The 18,750-nt window shown below is 38.0% G+C and overlaps 1 protein-coding gene across 1 annotated transcript; it reads left to right on the plus strand.

Annotated features, from left to right (window-relative positions):
* Nucleotides 1-4,385: 4,385 nt before the first annotated feature.
* On the plus strand, nt 4,386-18,605 carry LOC139133833 (uncharacterized). Its single transcript, XM_070700598.1, has 11 exons — nt 4,386-4,476; nt 5,929-6,135; nt 6,394-6,486; nt 6,722-6,802; nt 8,120-8,332; nt 8,551-8,670; nt 9,075-9,302; nt 9,636-9,781; nt 14,062-14,194; nt 14,616-14,785; nt 15,216-18,605. Exons 1-11 carry the CDS (start codon nt 4,401-4,403, stop codon nt 15,456-15,458), a joined length of 1,710 nt encoding a protein of 569 aa, XP_070556699.1. The 5' UTR covers nt 4,386-4,400; the 3' UTR covers nt 15,459-18,605.
* Nucleotides 18,606-18,750: the final 145 nt, after the last annotated feature.

Raw genomic sequence — 18,750 nt, forward strand, 5'->3', positions numbered from 1 at the left:
AAAATGGGGCATTCCCGATGTTGTGGACAAACATTCCAATAAGGCATACCAGCTCCATGCAATTGGGTCTCTTCTTTCGTTTTCAGTCATTAAACGATAGCTTCTTAATCGTTGATATGTCGGCGATGAATGCTGTCTTTTTAATAACGACATTACAGAAATCTAATAATCACGTGAGTACAAGAACCAGATGGTAAGATCAATGGACAGAAATAATGTCATACAAGAACTCCTCAATTTATCGAAAAGTAGGTGCCAGTGTATCGGTTAAATATACCTTGCCGGCATGCTACACTCGCCAACATTGGCCGTAAGTTCCGAAACTTGTTGTCAATCAGTAAAGCTACTGAAGCTGTACCACGTCAAAAGTCAGGCATAACGTCACGCATCATTTCCGCAATAAATGCATCACATTTTAAAACCAATTCTCCACAACTTCAATAAAACATAATACATTGCGCCAAATATGGGGGATGTCATATATTAAAATAAACTCCCGATCTACACTGAGCAGTGTTGTGTTGTTTACATTGTTCACATGTAGTTGTGGATTGGTCGAGGGACCTCTGTTTGATTTGTTGGTTGACTGGCATTTTGTCTGCTTTGCTTTGTCCAACATTCACCGGCGTCATTCTCATAGCGGTTGATCTCCTTTTCGACGCATGTTTTTAGGTATCGATCTTTCTAGGGATGGTTAGATTGATCTGTTTCGCTTTGCAGTGATAAGGCACAAGCAGTTCACCTGGCTATTTAACCCTTATAAATCAGCAATAGCTAGCCGGACTTATTCTATGGTCAAAGGTTACACAGTAAGCGAAGAAGACGCTCATGGAAACACTTCGTGCTTTGTAGTAGGTTTGACCATGGAGGTAATATCAATGGTCGATTAAACAACATTTACATAAATTGCTGACAATGTGGGATCTGGTCCTCATTTACATTTTGGACTTCAGATATAGCACATTTTATGAAAGAAATCCATAATACATGGTTGTCGGAGCCCATATATTCTTTTCCTGCTTCACACTAGACAGCTTAATATATGTTGCCAGTCAGTGAAAGAAAGCGGGCCGACATCTTTGGTCAGAGCAACCAACAAGGTGCACAACTCAAATTGACTCGAATTGACGGTCAACAACGTAACGAAAAATATAGAGTTTTGTGGAGCAAACGAATAATTGCCAAATTAATGCGATTTGTCAACCGCGGATGCGTGTGATGGGCTAAGAATAATGAAAGCTGCTTGACTTATTTAATCCCGAGTAGGAAAATGTCTCTTCATTGTGCAGTTTTAAGGGGAAATTCATTGAAAGAAATGTCCTTTGAAATGAGCTTGTGTTGCAAAAGTGTGCGTGCTTACTGTTTTATTCAAAATTAAATATAACGAATGAAGACTCAATTAACCGGTGTATATATCGCAATTTAAGTGCACAAAGCGATCGGAACGGACCTTCATAGAGTGTAAATGTGAGCAATTAGTCATATATGGAACGGAAAATAGACTCATAGGCAAAACCCTGTCACTTTTCTTACACATTTTCGATGTCAGTATTTTCTTTGACAAATATACTTCATTGTGTGTTTTCCTTGTCTCAATATTTTTTAATTTATTCACATAAATCTCATCATTTGCATAGAACCTAAATTGTGATGTTATCGTTTGACATAAGGCCTAAAAAAAAAAATTGTGTGTTTCCGGTAACCCGACCTACCCTAGTTCAAACCCCCCGACCCTAAACTTTTTTTGGACCTTGAAAACAAATCCCGCGAGATTGGCTGGGAAAAGTTTTAAATCACGCGTGATTTCATGACGTCATTAAACAACAATAGCGACTGCTTGTGCAAGCGTGTTTTCCGTAACATGTGAGAAATGCGATCACGTTCAAGAAAAAATGTAAAAAGTGTGAGAGGCTCCCCACCTAACTCTCCAAAATGTTTTTTGTGTCGAGTTCGTGTTTAATTCGTTTCAAAAATGTGTTCCTATATTCTTATCCGATTTTTTGTGTTAATGAAAATGTTTGTTTCACCTCGGATATTTGTAGGGAAGTTTGGATTAGTGTGTACGGTAATGTTTTGTTTGTGTGGGGAAAGCTTATGGCGATTGTAAAAAGTGTGAAAGAGGCTCCCGTCTAACTATCCAAAATATTTTTGTGTCGAGTTTGTGTTTGATTCGTTTCAAAAATGTGTTCCTACATTTTTATCCGATATTTTGTGTTAATGAAAATGTTTGTTTCGCCTCGGATATTTGTAGGGAAGTTTGGATTAGTGTGTACGGTAATGTTTTGTTTGTGTGGGGAAAGCTTATGGCGAGACGCAGCCGGACCTATGGTGTTACAAAGTTGATGAGTGGCCCTTTGACGCTTGCGTTTCGAAACCCGAGTGTGGTTTCTCATCAGTCGCAATGTAGATTCTTTCGTTAGTTTGTGTTTGTGAAAATTTATTTTAATGTATTTTAGTGGTCTTGCTCTTCGAATAGCGAGGCAAGAATATCAATGTTTGGGTCTCGTTGTGAGTCCGTTTGGTGGTCTGGTTTGTTTGTTTTTTGTTTCTTTACTTCTGTAAATTTTGTTTTGACTTTTCAGGTTTTTGTTTCTCTTGTAAGCAATGATTGGTGATTCTGGGAATAGATTCCTTAGTGTTGAGTCCTTCTCCAGTTCAGCCAAATGTTTCAAAAGACTTCCCTTAAGATCTTTTGTTTTTATGTAAGGGCTGTATGTTGTACTGAAGATGAGTTTGTTTGTTGCTTCTTTACGTGTACTTGTACAGTTTGTTAGTGTATTACGAATACTGTGGTTTATTTTTTCTGTTATATTCGTGATTTCATTGTTTTTGTATTCTCTGTCGAGTAGTTTGTTTCTAAAGAAAGCGACTTTTTAGTAAAGTCGTCATTGTTGTTTCAAGTGCGAGCGTATCTTAGGATTTCACCTTTGATAAAGCCATTAAATGTTGCTGTCGGGTGACACGATTCTCTATGTAGAAATTGGAATGTGTCTGTTGGTTTAGTATGTGTTTTGATGTCGAGGATATTTTCTTTGTGGTATCTTGCATCTTTGAAAACTACTACATCTAGGAATGTAATTTCCTGTGTTGAGTTTTCGTATGAAAACTTAAACGTTGGGTGCATTGTGTGGATTTTTTGAATGAAGTTAGTGAGTTCGGTTTATGTTCCCAGAAAGATTGCAAAGACATCATCTCTGAATCTTTTCCAGAAGTGAATGTTGTTGTGGTTGTTTACGATTATTTTCTTTTCAAGTTCATGAAAAGCAATGTCTGCTATCTCTGGCGAGGCATTCGATCCCATGCTGCAGCCGCGGGTTTGGCGGAAATATTGCTTGTTAAATTCAAAACTGTTGTGTTTTAGAATTAGTGAAAGCATTTCTATTAAGTCTTCCGTGGGTGGTTTTTGATGCCGTAATTTGTTTGAAGCGAGGTTTGTGAGTTTAATGTTTCCCTGACTAGCCGAATCGCTTCGTTTGTGTTTGTGTCCATCGACACCACGTCGAGTGTTACAAGAAATGCATGTTGGGGGAAATTTGTGTTTTCTATTTCTTGTATGAAGTTTGTTGTGTCTTTTATATTGACACTTTTGATGCTTTGCTTAGAAAGCAAATCAATAGTTTGATGAAAAGGGTCTCTATGAGTGAGAACTTAATTATACGTAAGGTGTATGATGTTGTGTACTTCACTTCTGACTTGAGGGAAAGATGGAAAAATTCAGTCTTCTAATCTTTGTTCAGAAATATGTCTTCATGGTCTAACCCATAAATGAATATTTCTTGATGTAACCTTTTTTGTATCATTCTTTTTTCCCAATCCTGTAACCATTTATATATATGGACATGCTCATTGTCCGAAATAAAGAATTAATAATCAAAATAATATTTGACGGTTGTTGCTGGACCAGTGGTTTTATGAAGTAATCCAGGAATTCTGAAATTCTGTTAGTGGGACTGGAGCAGCCACTAAATATTGGTCTCCCTGCAAACGTTGAGTTTTCAGGCGGCGGTTTGTGAATTTTAGGCAATAAGTACAAATGCGGGGTACGGATTTTTATGTTTTTTGGATCGAGATACTTATAAGTATCATGGTCGATGTGTTTGTTCTCGTACATTTTGTTTAATAGTTCGTGTACTTTGTTTACTGTTTGTTCTGTGTCGTCTAGTTGTGTATAATACTGAGTGTTGCGTAATTGTCTTTTGCATTCGTGTATGTAATCTTTTGTGTTGACAATGACGATGCCTTGACCCTTTCGAAGGGTATTAAAATTTTCACATTTTCTTTTTTGCAGAGAAAAAAAAAATTACCAAAAAAAAATTTTTTTCCTACCTACCTACCCTATTTCTGAAGAGCATGTTACAGGAAACACACAATTTTTTTTTTTTGACATAAGTGAAATCGACATGGCGGCAAGTGGTAACCAGGAAATTGATAGTTTTTCAAGATTAATCGTCCGTTTATCTGACCGAATACAAAATGGTAAGATCCAGTATAATTACACTTCATTTTATGTCAGCATCGTCTCCGTATGTTCTCAGTAACTGTGTAGGATAGCAACAATAGTGTTACTCAATGTAAACAAATATACAAGTGTGACAGCCATTGGCACAAGATCACTAATTCACTTCCGGGTTGATAGTTCGGAAGAAAAATAGTGCAAACCTTGAAGTTTTGATATCTGCATGGATGCTTGTTCAGTTTGAACTTTAACTTTTGTAAAGATATTTTTCTGCCTGAATCAAAATGCAGACTGTTGTGAATAATGGCTGAAGCATTTGGTGGTAATATGAGGAGTTCTAGGGCTAATAGAAATCATAACAATAAGCCTGAAATTTGTCAAAAACACCACTGAGGGCGCTATTTTCATCGCTATCTCAAAATTTCCGTGGACTTGCTTGCCCACACGAAAAATTAATCAGTAGTTAAGCTGACATTGACCTAACACCTGTTAAGAGGATTCGTGCCGCTGAATGTTTTAAAATAGGAAAATCGAGCTCAACGCTACTGTGGTGGCCTATGGGAAATGAATTAGTGGTCTTGTGCCCATTGATGTACACATGTACGGCGCTTATCTGACAAAACGTGCTTATCTGACAAAAACAACTAATTACTGCTTGTAGCCTTACTCATTTGTGGAAAGTAATCCCTCACACGGTATTTTGTCTGTTAAAACACACAAACGAAATCTTAATTAGAGCATTTTAAAATCACAAACATCACAAAATAACCATATAATCGTTAAAAAATACAGTTAATTTCATTGATTGCATAAAATCGCCGAGCACCTCAATCAATCACTGTATACATCGATCAACACATAGAGGCTGTCTTAAGGGGTAGAGGAGAGGGCACGAGGTCACATGAGGTCGTCTGCTCTCACGGTAAGCGATGCAATGGCGGGAGTATCAAAATCGCCACAATGGCAAGCAGAATACTTCTTTGTTTTTGTTTTTCATCACCTTCCTCGATCGCTAATTTTGCCATTTAAGTACATAAATTATACTCAATAAACATGCAAGTGGATGAGAAAAAAAGCACCTACATGTTGCAATACGGAGTTATCTTCATGGTTTAGGTCTCGACTACAGTACAGTGAGCGAGCGCGAGCCCGGCCGATGGAAGAACAACCACAATAAAAAAGAATTAATTACATGTCAACAATTTGAGAGTAGTTTACAGAAACAAAATCCTTCGTGTAGAAGACTTCGTATTAACGTTAAATTGGCACACTCCGTGTACACAACATCGGTACGAAGAGCGAAGCGATATGTACCACGCGCATTAAGTGCGCTGGCTAAAGTGACTCCCCAGGGTATTGCTAAAACGAGTTTTGTCAGATAAGCACATTTTGTCACCCAGATAGGCGCCGTACATACACATGCGTGATTTTCTATTATATCTACCGCCCTCAACGACCCATTTTATATACAGGTGAATTCGAAAAGATGAAGATACTGTGTATGGAAAGAATTGGCGAAAGAAAATTGCAAACCTTTGTCAACCCATCGCAACTTTTGCTGGAGTTACGGTTTAGTGGAGTGATATCGAAATGTAACACACAGTTCCTTGTAAAGATCCTAGAAGAATCTGGAAGAGTGGATTTAGCTGATGACGTTTTACAGTTAAACTCATCTGTTGGTAATTTTGTTATATTTTAAATTCAATTCAGTAATGAGCTGTACGGCATGTGATGGAGAAGTAATTAGGGACTAGAGCTTTCGGAATGAAATATAAGGTCACCAAGTTAGAACGAATATCGGCAAATGTGTTTGATTTCTCCTAATTTTTTTTGAATCTTCATGATGTGCGATAGAGCGTTTGTTCTGTGAGGTTAACATTGCTCATAGTGTTCAGTCCATTCATTCTAAACACAATAAATTATTGTTTTGCAAACAGATACTACCTACAACGCCGACTCATCGTCAGACTCCGAAACATTTGAAGACGTGCCGCAGACACCGATGCCTGATTTGGTTCCCCCTCGCCCTGGTATGTTCTTCAGTATTCAAATGTACTTAGCTATAGAAGTGATTGACACAGGTGTACCGTTTGTACTTCTTAGTCTGTTGGTAAATAATACAAAGCAAGGCCACGTAGCGATGTGCCCATTTCTTTCTGTCTTTAACCACTTTAAAAGACTCTTAATTTGACATTTTTGTGTAATTTTGTAAAATATTATCCTTGCTCACTGTTTTACATTTATCCGAACTTTGGTAATTTACAGAAACCCCGAATATAGAAGACAAACAGTACACATGGATGTTCATCGACATGATATTGACTATCGCTGGAAAGCTATCTAAATGTAAGTGTGAACAAGTAATGAATTCCGTAGAATATGTACCAAACCCTGGAAGCAGTTGATGAACATGTACACAGCCCAAAGGGTCCTCAGGCTCCGATGATGATGATGTTGTTGTTTTTATTATTGTTGTTGTTGTTGTTGATAGTATTTGCAGAAAAGAACAAAGTATGCGCTGCGAAATTCAATACAGCCTAACTATACATGTGCGTTGCAGCCTAAACTATGCGTTGCAAATTCAATACAGCCTAACTATACATGTGCGTTGCAAATTCAATACAGCCTAACTATACATGTGCGTTGTTGCCTAACTATACATGTGCGTTGCAAATTCAATACAGCCTAATAGGCTGTATTGAATTTGCAACGCACATGTATAGTTAGGCAACAACGCACATGTATAGTTAGGCTGTATTGAATTTGCAACGCACATGTATAGTTAGGCTGTATTGAATTTGCAACGCATAGTTTAGACTGCAACGCACATGTATAGTTAGGCTGTATTGAATTTCGCAGCGCATACTTTGTTCTTTTCTGCAAATACTATCAACAACAACAACAACAATAATAAAAACAACAACATCATCATCATCGGAGCTAGGCTGTATTGAATTTGCAACGCACATGTATAGTTAGGCAACAACGCACATGTATAGTTAGGCTGTATTGAATTTGCAACGCACATGTATAGTTAGGCTGTATTGAATTTGCAACGCATAGTTTAGGCTGCAACGCATATGTATAGTTAGGCTGTATTGAATTTCGCAGCGCATACTTTGTTCTTTTCTGCAAATACTATCAACAACAACAACAACAATAATAAAAACAACAACATCATCATCATCGGAGCTAGGCTGTATTGAATTTGCAACGCACATGTATAGTTAGGCAACAACGCACATGTATAGTTAGGCTGTATTGAATTTGCAACGCACATGTATAGTTAGGCTGTATTGAATTTGCAACGCATAGTTTAGGCTGCAACGCATATGTATAGTTAGGCTGTATTGAATTTCGCAGCGCATACTTTGTTCTTTTCTGCAAATACTATCAACAACAACAACAACAATAATAAAAACAACAACATCATCATCATCGGAGCCTGAGGACCCTTTGCACAGACTTGTATATGATGGGTCATAATTTTCTGTGCATTCAAAGGAGGGGATATTCAAATACATAAGGCATCGGAAGGTAATTGGGTCAAAATCAAATATTTTCAGTTTACATGCCAATCTAAGAATGTATGTGTCGTTGAAGTATCCTATAAAATGATGATCTTACAAGATGATTCATTCGAATCCTTTTGATTTCTTGAAGCTTCATTCAAGAAATTCAAATCGGCTTGTGCCAATGTAATGCCAAGGTTGGGTCGATATCTGGCTAGCATTGACCAGGCTAAAATTTTGATGTTATTCCTGTACATGGATGGTTGGATAACAGACACAAACACGGAGCTTCTCTATCAAGCATTGATCAAAAGTGGTAATGCAAACGTGGCGAAGAAGCAACTGAAATTCGGCACAGAGAAAAGTAAGATTTTGTCGAGTCTGTTTATAATACCAATCTCGACGACAACGACGATGACAATGATGATGACAATGATGATGATGATGATGATGATGATGATGATGATGATGATGATAGTGACGGAGGTGGTGGTGGTGGTGACAACGACAACGACAACGTCGACGACGATGAGACCTGAAATATATAATGACGCATTTAATATGTTTATATAACAACCATAGGGGATCGTGGACAGATTGCCGATTTGCTGATAGGGACTGGTGAAACAGAACTCTGGGAAGTAGAAGACTTCCTTTCATTTATTGATATCGTGTCGAAGCTTGTGCCAAAGATAAGTTCAGGTAGAGTAAATTTCATTAAAATCCAACATTTCACAGAGTTTTTTTATTGGGATTACAAGCAGAACATGTATTTTGAAACGCAAACTACAGAAAGGTAGTACGCTCCTTGAAATTGAAAAAAATTAACTTTTTTTCTGACTGTATTCAAACTATCTTCAAAAAAAACTGTCAACATTATCTTTCGAAATCAAGATTAAAATCCAGAATAACTTTACAGATTGTTGTACAGGAAAACAAAGTATCTACTACATCACCAAACATTTGAAATTTAAACGGCCGCTATCTCTATTTTAACTTTGCGTCGGAAAATATTTTTTGATTTCCACAAAAACAGAAAAGTGAAAGCTTCATTTACTCAATACATGTATTTTCTATGTGCATGTATCACGGGTCTCATTTTCCAGATGCATACTACTCGCTAAGAAGACTGATACAAGCGGACGAAGAGGTTGACATGCCGTCAGAACAGTTAGACAGGTGTTCTTGTAGTGGAGATCTATTTTTGTGTTTGTACTCGCACGGGAAGATTACAAATCATGACACGCTTCTCCTTCAAGCTCTTCTAGTTCAAGTTGGGTGTCACTCCCTCGTGAACAAGATTGATAAATCCTCTAGTGCAGTGAAGGAAGTTGGTAAGTTGAGCGTTTGCCTGACTATCCGTCTAGCGCCACCAACGTTAGAGTGTGTAGTTTCTTGTCAACGTCGATGTTATGACAAATATTTCTTACTTTCGAAATGACATTCTGCCAGTTTATACTTCACTCTCCGATTTCGGATCTCTTGACGAGTGAACGTTTGTTGTTTGACCTTTATTTGGCCTGATCGGAACTGTTTTGGAATAATTCTATCGAGGTAAAATGAATAAAATTTGTACCTTTCATATGACGCAGTAAATGCTACGAACGTTTATACATACAGTATTGGTATAATCAAGAATATTCAAATATTTTTGCTTCATTCTAAAGGTGTTCGGTTGTACACATGCACACCGAGAATCACATCAAGACACATCAAAGAATGCATCGAAGATTTATACAAAAGTAGAGGGCTCGACAAGTGTGACCGTTCGGCTACTCTCTTTTGCAACAGGTTACTCCAAAGAAACCAAAGGGTAAGAATTCCAAGTATATAGCTCTTGTTTATGTTTCTCTCATTGACCATAATGTGGACATTTCCGTCTTATCTGTATCAGCTAGGATTTGTGTGAAGAAAGAATGTGATTGTGACCATTCATTGTCTTTAAATGAGTTTTAATTATCAAATAATGACAGAATAAACTTGAGAATTGCAGGAGTGTAATTTGCTCATGTATGAACCGTGTGATACTAAAAGAGTTTGTCAACGAGAGCCGCTAACCCTTTGTTAAAGGGTGAGTCCTGCCACATTTTGAGACTTTTTCGTTTGACTTTGGGCATATACTATAGTTCTGGTTGTCAATGAAATTGGTATTAATAAAACAAACATTTACACACAAACTGAAGCTTATTTGAGCGGTTTTTAGACGGTTGTATTATGTTATTTCGACGAAAACACGGGAAAAGTTGCACCTTTCGATTTCCATCATGGCGACATTTTCCGGAAATTGCCGAGCTCGCCCCGTTTTGGCGTAAGTAGCTGTGACGTCACTAATAGAATGGGTGATGGTGACTTCGTGCATTGACTATGGAGATAGTGATAATTTCATGAGTGAAAGCAGTGCAACTGAGAATATCATCGTCACAGAAGATATGACAAAGCTGTTCAGAATTTACAGGCCTGCAAATTTTAACAGTCGGAACCTTAACTTAAACGAGAACAAGAGCGGAACTCTTGTTGACCGTCGCGTCAGTGACAAGCCCACCGTGACCACAGTCAAACACACCAGTGCACTACCGTATACGCGTACACACAACCGCAAGCTAACAAAATATAAATATAAGTCTGGAGTTGCCATCCCACCTTATTATTACTTCTCAACACAAATTGCCTCGTTCAAAATCTGTATATAAAAATTTGAATTACACCATGACGCTTGTAGATAAATGTAGTAGAGATCAAGTTGAAAATTGTCCACCGTTCATAACACACATCTTTCCTATCATTCAACAGCTGGAAGTGGAACAGGCTGAGGGTCATGTTGGCATAAACACCAAAGGTAGTATTCTCGCCGCAAAATCTTCAGTTTGGCGTTATAAAACCTCACATGAACATTGGCACTTTTAAAAATATGTGACCGTAAAGACATGTCTAGCCAAATTCTCGGGAAGAGATACATTAAAATTGACATGATGTAAATATCGGGCACACTGGCACCCGAGGCCGGGCGGCTCAGCCGGCCATTTCTGTGACGGAGCATCCGTTTTTAGGGTCTATGGACGGAGTGATCAGCTACGCTTCCGCAGTTTTTTTTCTTGATTAAGTGTCAGCGATATAAAGCACAGTGTTCATTGTTTCATGACTGCGAAATTCTCAAAGAAGCTAAATATTTTAGGGGAGACTTAGTCGAGCAGAAGGGAACAGATGACGACAACGCGACTGCTTCGTCAACAGTATAACTTCTTTGCTACACGTTGTGTCACTGTTACTGGCAGCGCCGTGCTGTATTAGTCGCGACGCAGCTCCGCGATTTGGCGGTTAATTTGAACTGCGCACTTTTTCTGCGCAGGTTGCCAGGATTGCTCATGGCGGATTGAGCTGTACGATCATATAAGTGGTATGAGTTAGGAATCGTTGGCATTCTCGAACATCTGTTAATCTGTCTGTCTAATTCAGGCAGTGTGTATTAAAGGAAGACGTTGCCTTTGTGTGGACGATTGCATGATATATGTACATACGACATCGACCTATTTTATATGTCTACGAATGTAATACGTTGATTTCCAGCTACTCGTTACGTACCGATTCTTTTCGAAATTGGCAAAACCGTCCTAGACAGCGATTTACCTAACCATTAACAGAAATGTCTTTTATCATCCTTGTGCTACGAAATTGTGGAATATGGAACCGGTACATCCATAAGACTTGTAAAATTTTGCAGTAAACTCTGCCTGTACGGTGACTGGTTTCACCCATAGAGCTGCAGGGCGTGTGGACGGAGATGTTGGCGACAGTTGATTTAGCAGCCAGCGCTCCGTTTTCCATATCGGCGATTGTTCCTCTTTAGGCCCCTAAATTCCAAAATTTTCTTGCCAGACCGGGTTCGGACCTTATTTCGCACCTACTCGCCAAAGGATATCCCGATGTTTGTTATTTTCGCTGATAAAACTCGTATTTCGTTGACATGTGGTACACCCGCCGTGTTCAGCTGTGTTGCCACGTCCATGCTTAATATTGTCTTTTTTATGAGCCACAAAGGTGAAAAAATCTTGTAATTGTTAGATTCAGATCATAAAGCAGATCATAAAGCAGCACGATTTCAAAAATAGTGTGCGACCTTCATCTGAGTTTGTTCAGCACAAATCCGAAGTAAGGTAAGATTTGATCTTGTGATCATTGAGGGCGCTTCTAGGCTGCATCGGTAGGTGAACTGAGTGCGGGAACTGTTTTGACGAATTGGCATAGCCGTCCTAGAAAAAGAATGCGGTAAGGAAGTGGATTATTTGGTCAAAACATAATCTGTCATGGGTTCAGTGCATTTTCGACTCTGGACACAAACGTTTTGCTGCTTTTTACGGTCGATGAATAGATTATATCGCATCGATACGATCGCGAGTTGTCTCCCATGCCTGCCGATTTTGGGGGGTTCTTGATGAGGTAACCATTGATTTGACCAATGTAGTTATTTATAATGTTCTGTTTTCGGACTGTGTTGATTTAGAACACGAAATGAAATCATTTAAGGTGAAAAATTCCACGACAAACGAGGACATGTTGAGTGCGAAAATGGCCGCCATATATTTGAATTTAATGTATGCAGACCCCCCACGAACGGCAAATGGATTCTATTGTTCTCGCGGAGCTGCGTCGCGACTGTATATACACAACCTATCGTTCAGTCTCGCAAAGAGTCAGTCAATCACTACGTAAACTTTTTAGGAATATAAATTAGATATTTCCTAACGTTATTAATTATAGAGTCACACATGCATGGGATCTAGTACTTGTATTCATTTATTTATTTACAGTCACTTTCGTAAAGCATCTGAATCGGCGATCAGTCTTGGGGATGTAAACACGGCCATACTTCTCCGCGGCCCCCGCATCCTTGACATGTTTTGGGCAACCTGCACTATAGGGAAAAAGTGCGTGACTAGAGCGAGAAACTGACGCTTTCTCGCAATTGGTGAGAATCTGTTCTTATTCTCACCGCTGTCGGTGAGAAAATTTTAATCTCCACTGGAGATTGGTGAGAAATGCACTCCTTGGCGAGAATCAAGTGTGAGAACAAATTCTCACCGGTGAGAATGGAAATTCTTATTAAGTACAGCGAGAATTGAAATTCACTGGCGAGAATCATCAAGATTTGCCGTTCAGAGTCTTTATGATTCTCGCCAATGAACGGCGAGTCTTGATGATTCTCGCCAGTGAATTTCAATTCTCGCTGTACTTAGTGAGAATTTCCATTCTCACCGGTGAGAATTTGTTCTCACACTTGATTCTCGCCAAGGAGTGCATTTCTCACCAATCTCCAGTGGAGATTAAAATTTTCTCACCGACAGCGGTGAGAAAAAGAACAGATTCTCACTGATTGTGAGAAAGCGTCAGTTTCTCGCTCTAGTCACGCACTTTTTCCCTATAGTGCTGTCGCAGTCTTGCTGCTGTTCTCGCACTTGTCCACAGTTGATGATGATACATGCGAAGCTTTCTGGTGACAATGGTCGTACTAGTACGGCATTGCGATTACATAATCGATGTAGTAACTCCAGTAATTAAAGTCTATCTTACCGTACATCTGGCTTCCGAACCGTGTTTATTCTAAGTCACGGCACTCGAAAATGTGCACCGCAGAAAACGCTTGTCTGAATGCCTCTTTTCCGACCCTTTCTTGTAATTTTGTCAAATGCGGCTAATACATCATCCTAAAATGCAATAAACTGACAATGGCTGCAGTTACTTCAGCCAACAAAGGCGTAACTTCTCACCATGTTGAAGCCACAGCGGTAAGCATTCGCTATGCCGAGGTGAACACACTCACTCGTACATTCTATTAGTTACGTCATTTCCGGTGGCAATGCCCGCGAATACCGAAACGACCCGAATGGCAGCTAACTTCAAAGTCGCACAACATATTGCATTTTAATAATATTTAACCGCGTCGTTTCATTGGGTGATGCATTTATTTGATAAAGTAGGGTGGCAAAATCATATAGCATGGCTCATTTTAAGCAAAATTAACTTTGAATTTATGCGGGACATACACTTTAAGGTCGACACTTATTTTCAAGAAACATGTATTTCTTCAAATGTCCACAGGTCTGGTGTGATGCCAAGATAACCGTTTACGGTCACCGCATCACCGTCACCTTCATATCAGGATCAGGAACCAAGGAGTTCGAAATCGCCCTCAACGACGAAGACAAACCAATATGTACCATGACGAACTTTGGTAAGTCTTCATGTGGCTAAGAAAATTTGCAAAGACGTCATCGGTGCTAAGCTGAAACTATTTCATTCATATAGCAAAGAGCTGCAGACTCAAAGTCGACGTGATGCACCAACACTTTTTTGTTTTGTTTTGTTTGTTTTTTTTGTTTGTTTTTTTTTTGTTTTTTTGTATATTTATGTTTTGCCTGTTCGGGAGGTTTGATGCGACCTGATTGTTTGTTTGTTTGTTTTCGTTTTTATCAATCCCAATATGATCACTTAAAACAGCGAGGATCGAATGGCTGTAGGAGAACCTATGCAAGTCAATAAATTGTCCAGGCACAGCAGAACTTTTGACAATAGTGCTGCACAGACAACTGATTGATGACAACACTCACAATGATAAACTATACTATATCACGTTCCTATTTGCGTTGTTGTAGATGACGATGAAGTACCGGATGAGATCTTTCATCGTTGCAAGTGTTTGACAAAGAGAGATGTCGACGAGATTCTCGACACGTACTCACACCGTATGGTATCAGTCGATAAAGATTGTCTTTACTACTGCACAGGTCTGATTGCAAATCTCAAGGACGATTTCGGAGAAAAGGTAAAGCAATTGTATGTATGTATGTATGTATGTATGTATGTATGTATGTATGTATGTATGTATGTATGTAAGTATGTATGTATGTATGTATGTATGTCGCTACGTGTGTATGTATATTATGTTGTACATCTACGTCGAAAACAACAGTATTTCGTGTACGCAAAAATATCGTAAGGAACTCCCGTGGCCTAAAATTTATCGTTTCCAGGCGTCCTCACCAGACTCGGATATTTGACGCCACACATAGATCTACCCTTTGCGTCGGGCGACCGTTGTCCTCGTGAATCCTTTACATCATAATATAATGCTAGACAAGTTCCAACGTACGGGAGCACATATATGTGCATAGTCGATAATCGTTTAATCGTTCTGCATGCATAGAGTGGTCGTATATGTCTCACTTAATACTTCGCACTCTGTTGTTGCACAGGTCTTAAAGAACATGAGGATACGAATTTTTGGAAGAGATCTGAAGATAACATTTGCGTCCGGCGATGATGATAACATCTTTGAAATCACAGTGGACCGGTATGGAAAACCACAACATAAAGCTCAACGAACAACAATCAAATACAAAATTTTGAACTCCGTTCACCTGTTTTCAAGACTATGGGGTTTCAGTTCGGCATCTCGGAGAGTCACCGGGTCGAGTCAGTGGCAAGCTAATACGTGAGGTTTGACACTTTGAAAAGCTATTACAGCTGCATTTCTAATGTCACATATCCTGGTTATGGAGTTATATTAACAGCACCGTCTAGATAGTAGCAGGGATCGAGATCAGGCTGTCGTGGATAAACTGACGACTTTTGTTAAGGACGGCAAAAAAATATATTTGTTAGTTATTTGTCATGTTTGTAAAGGCTGTGTGTAAAATCAAGAACACGATTGGAACTTATTTTGGATAATTGGATGTTCATACTTTTCAAATTTCTCAAAAATGTTAGGTGTAATATAGCTGAAATGTTGCCATATTACAAAGTACTCGTAAAAAAGAGTGCGTAACTTAAAAAGAAAAGTAGATGAGCTTACAATTGTAGGTTAAAACGACCCTACTTCACTATCCAATTATCCCAAATTAGTTCCAATCGTGTTTAAGTTACATTACAAGGAGATTGATTCCAGTGTATTAGTACAGTGTTGACAGTATTCAGTACCGACAGTCTCAATACGTACAAGACTACACACTCAAATCATACAGGCTATGTTCCCAGCAAAAAGCTTGCATGGCATTTAAGTGTGCTCTATGAAGCCAGGCAGAAACTGTATGAGATACAGAGAACACAAGGCATCGAACTACTCACTAACAACCTCTTATCCGTTCGAAGTGTCTACAATACTTTAAAATTTATGCATCAGGAAAGAATGATTATGTTTTGTTATATTTGACATTCCAGACAATGATGATGACAGTGAATTTTATTTCTTTCCTTTGCACTGCCTTTGTTTCATCTTACTATAAACGTCAAGGTGTATTTAATCAAGACTGTCACGAAACTTATTCATTTATAGAGGAGAATTTGCAGGCAATCGTCTGATAAAAATATTTTATTTTCGACAAAATTATATTGCAATAGTTTATTTGAACGGGTTTCAGTTTTTTACTGGAAAAATTCAAGAAAAGAAAACCACACAGTCGAACATTCTAATACCTAATATAACCACTTTTCTATTGTAACAATTCATACGGATACTTTCTCTAGATATACAAACTTTGTGAAATCTTTTTTTTTTTTTTTTCATTGTTCAGTTATTTCAGTTATTTTGGTAGAAAGTATTGTAATATCTACTGTACATCGACAAAAAACGTTTTTTTCCGGTGTTTTTTGTATTTTTTGTTTGTTTCTCTTCGTTGACCACAAGATATCACTGTGTAATTACTGTATACATACTCATACACACATACCGTGTACATATATATATGCTAATTTTTTAAAGATAGCGATACAAATTGGTTACCTTGTGTTTGTTAAAAGAGTACGACCAAGAGTTTAACACTGTCAGTATCTTTGGTGTTTGATTATAATGTCTTTACAATTTCATTGAACTGAGAGAATATTCGAACAAACACAGTTTTCTGAAGATTTTTTATATATAAAGACTTTCAATGTATATCAAAGGATTCTAGATGCTAGTTTATCTGGCAGGTGACATCAAAAGGAGCAACTTGTTTTATTTGTGCTAAAAGACACTGAAAGAAACATTTTCAACTTTCCAAAGTGCTATGTTTTCATAATTTGTTCATGTCACATATTGGCTTTTTGTCAATAAAGCACAGGTATGTTTCTTTATTTATTTATGAATCAATATACAATGTAAAATTTTCTTCGGGTCACGATGAAATGAATATTATCTGTTACAAATCGCTGCCATATGAGAAAAGGATTCTCTGAATGTCGTGTGCTATTGGTATGTCAGAAGTTTTTAGAAAAGTTTCTATAATACTAAAATACTGACTATATAGCGAAAAAGTCCAACAAAGATTATACCTTCTCAGGAATCTCAAATCGTTCAATGTGAGTCAAAATATCTTCACAATGGTGTACAGATCCCTCATTGAGAGTGTTTTAATCTATAATATCATTTTGTGGTATGGAAATTTGACTGTCAGAAACAGAAGTAAGCTTTCTCGTATTGTGAGGATGGCAGAAAAAATTATTGGCTGTCGTCAAAATTCCCTTGTAAACCTTTACCAGCTGGCAGTGAAAAGGAAAGCGCAGAATATTGTCAATGATTCTGATCACCCTCTTCATGGTTACTTCCAGAAACTCCCGTCAGGGAGACGTTTTCGGGTTCCTCGTGCAAAGAAAACCTCTTCAAAAAGTCATTTTTTCTATCAGCAGTTTCAATTTTAAACTCAAACTCGATGTAGTTGTTTTAAACCTCCAGTTGGTCCTTTGTTGTTTCCGTCTGTTTCAATTTTTGTATCTATGTCGCTACCTTGTGTGTGTTTTTAAGCATTTCAATGTGTAATAGCGTCCCTTTTTATAGAATGCTTTTGCTAGTTGTACTATTTTAATTTGTATATGATGAGCCTGAAGGCAAATTTCTTCATTTATTGTGGATAATCAAGTAATTGAATTGAATATGTGGTATTTAAATTACACTAGAACTATTTTGAAGTAATTCCAGACATGGATTTTGATGGGAATGGTTGTGCAAAGTTTCACTTGGTATTTCGGACCCGTACAAATAGAAGTCACGCCGAATTTCACACTTTTCAAAGAAACAAAGATTTCTTCAATATGTGTAGTCATTCAGTTCTCCTAAATAGAATAGTTAAGTTTTTTTCTGCATACTGCATAATTAGTTTTCCGGAGACATGTACATATGTAAATATATAATCACTTTATTACTGTATCTGCACTTTCAAGGCTGGAATGTGATGCAGTTTGTGTATTTTGCAGATACTGGTACCATGTATAACTCTTTCTCATGGTAAATATGAGGTCAACATTTTCTGGCGAGTGAGGAGATTATTTTCAAAGCACATGACCGTGCATACCTCTCTTCTGGGGAATGTCGCTTTCAATCAAAAATTATGTTGAGGGCGCTGTGTATGTTCAAATTGGCTGAATAAAGCCTAGTGGGATTGGAGGCCACAGATGTACCTTCAGCTTTTTTGCAGTAAAGTAAGTTACTGACTTTTCAATTTTTCCTACCGCTGAAATTCAAAACAGAGATGTGGATATTGTTTTTATTACTCTGGATACTTTGACCATCTTGTATTTCTCTCGTTGCTTCATTTATTTCTCTGTTATGTAGGTCATGTCCATTATCAAGATGATCACTTTATGAATAAACTTTGAAATTAAGAGGACTCGCACCACAACTATAACTACCGCTCTTTTTTGTACATTAAAAGTAAAGGTTTCTCCACTACGTTTCCCACTGTGTAGTAGTCCTCCCCTGTTACATTTAATTGTGTAAAATAGGTCTTTCACCAATCATGACATAGCAAGAGAAGT

The sequence above is a fragment of the Ptychodera flava genome, chromosome 5 (genome assembly GCF_041260155.1).
Source record: "Ptychodera flava strain L36383 chromosome 5, AS_Pfla_20210202, whole genome shotgun sequence".
Lineage (NCBI taxonomy): Eukaryota > Metazoa > Hemichordata > Enteropneusta > Ptychoderidae > Ptychodera > Ptychodera flava.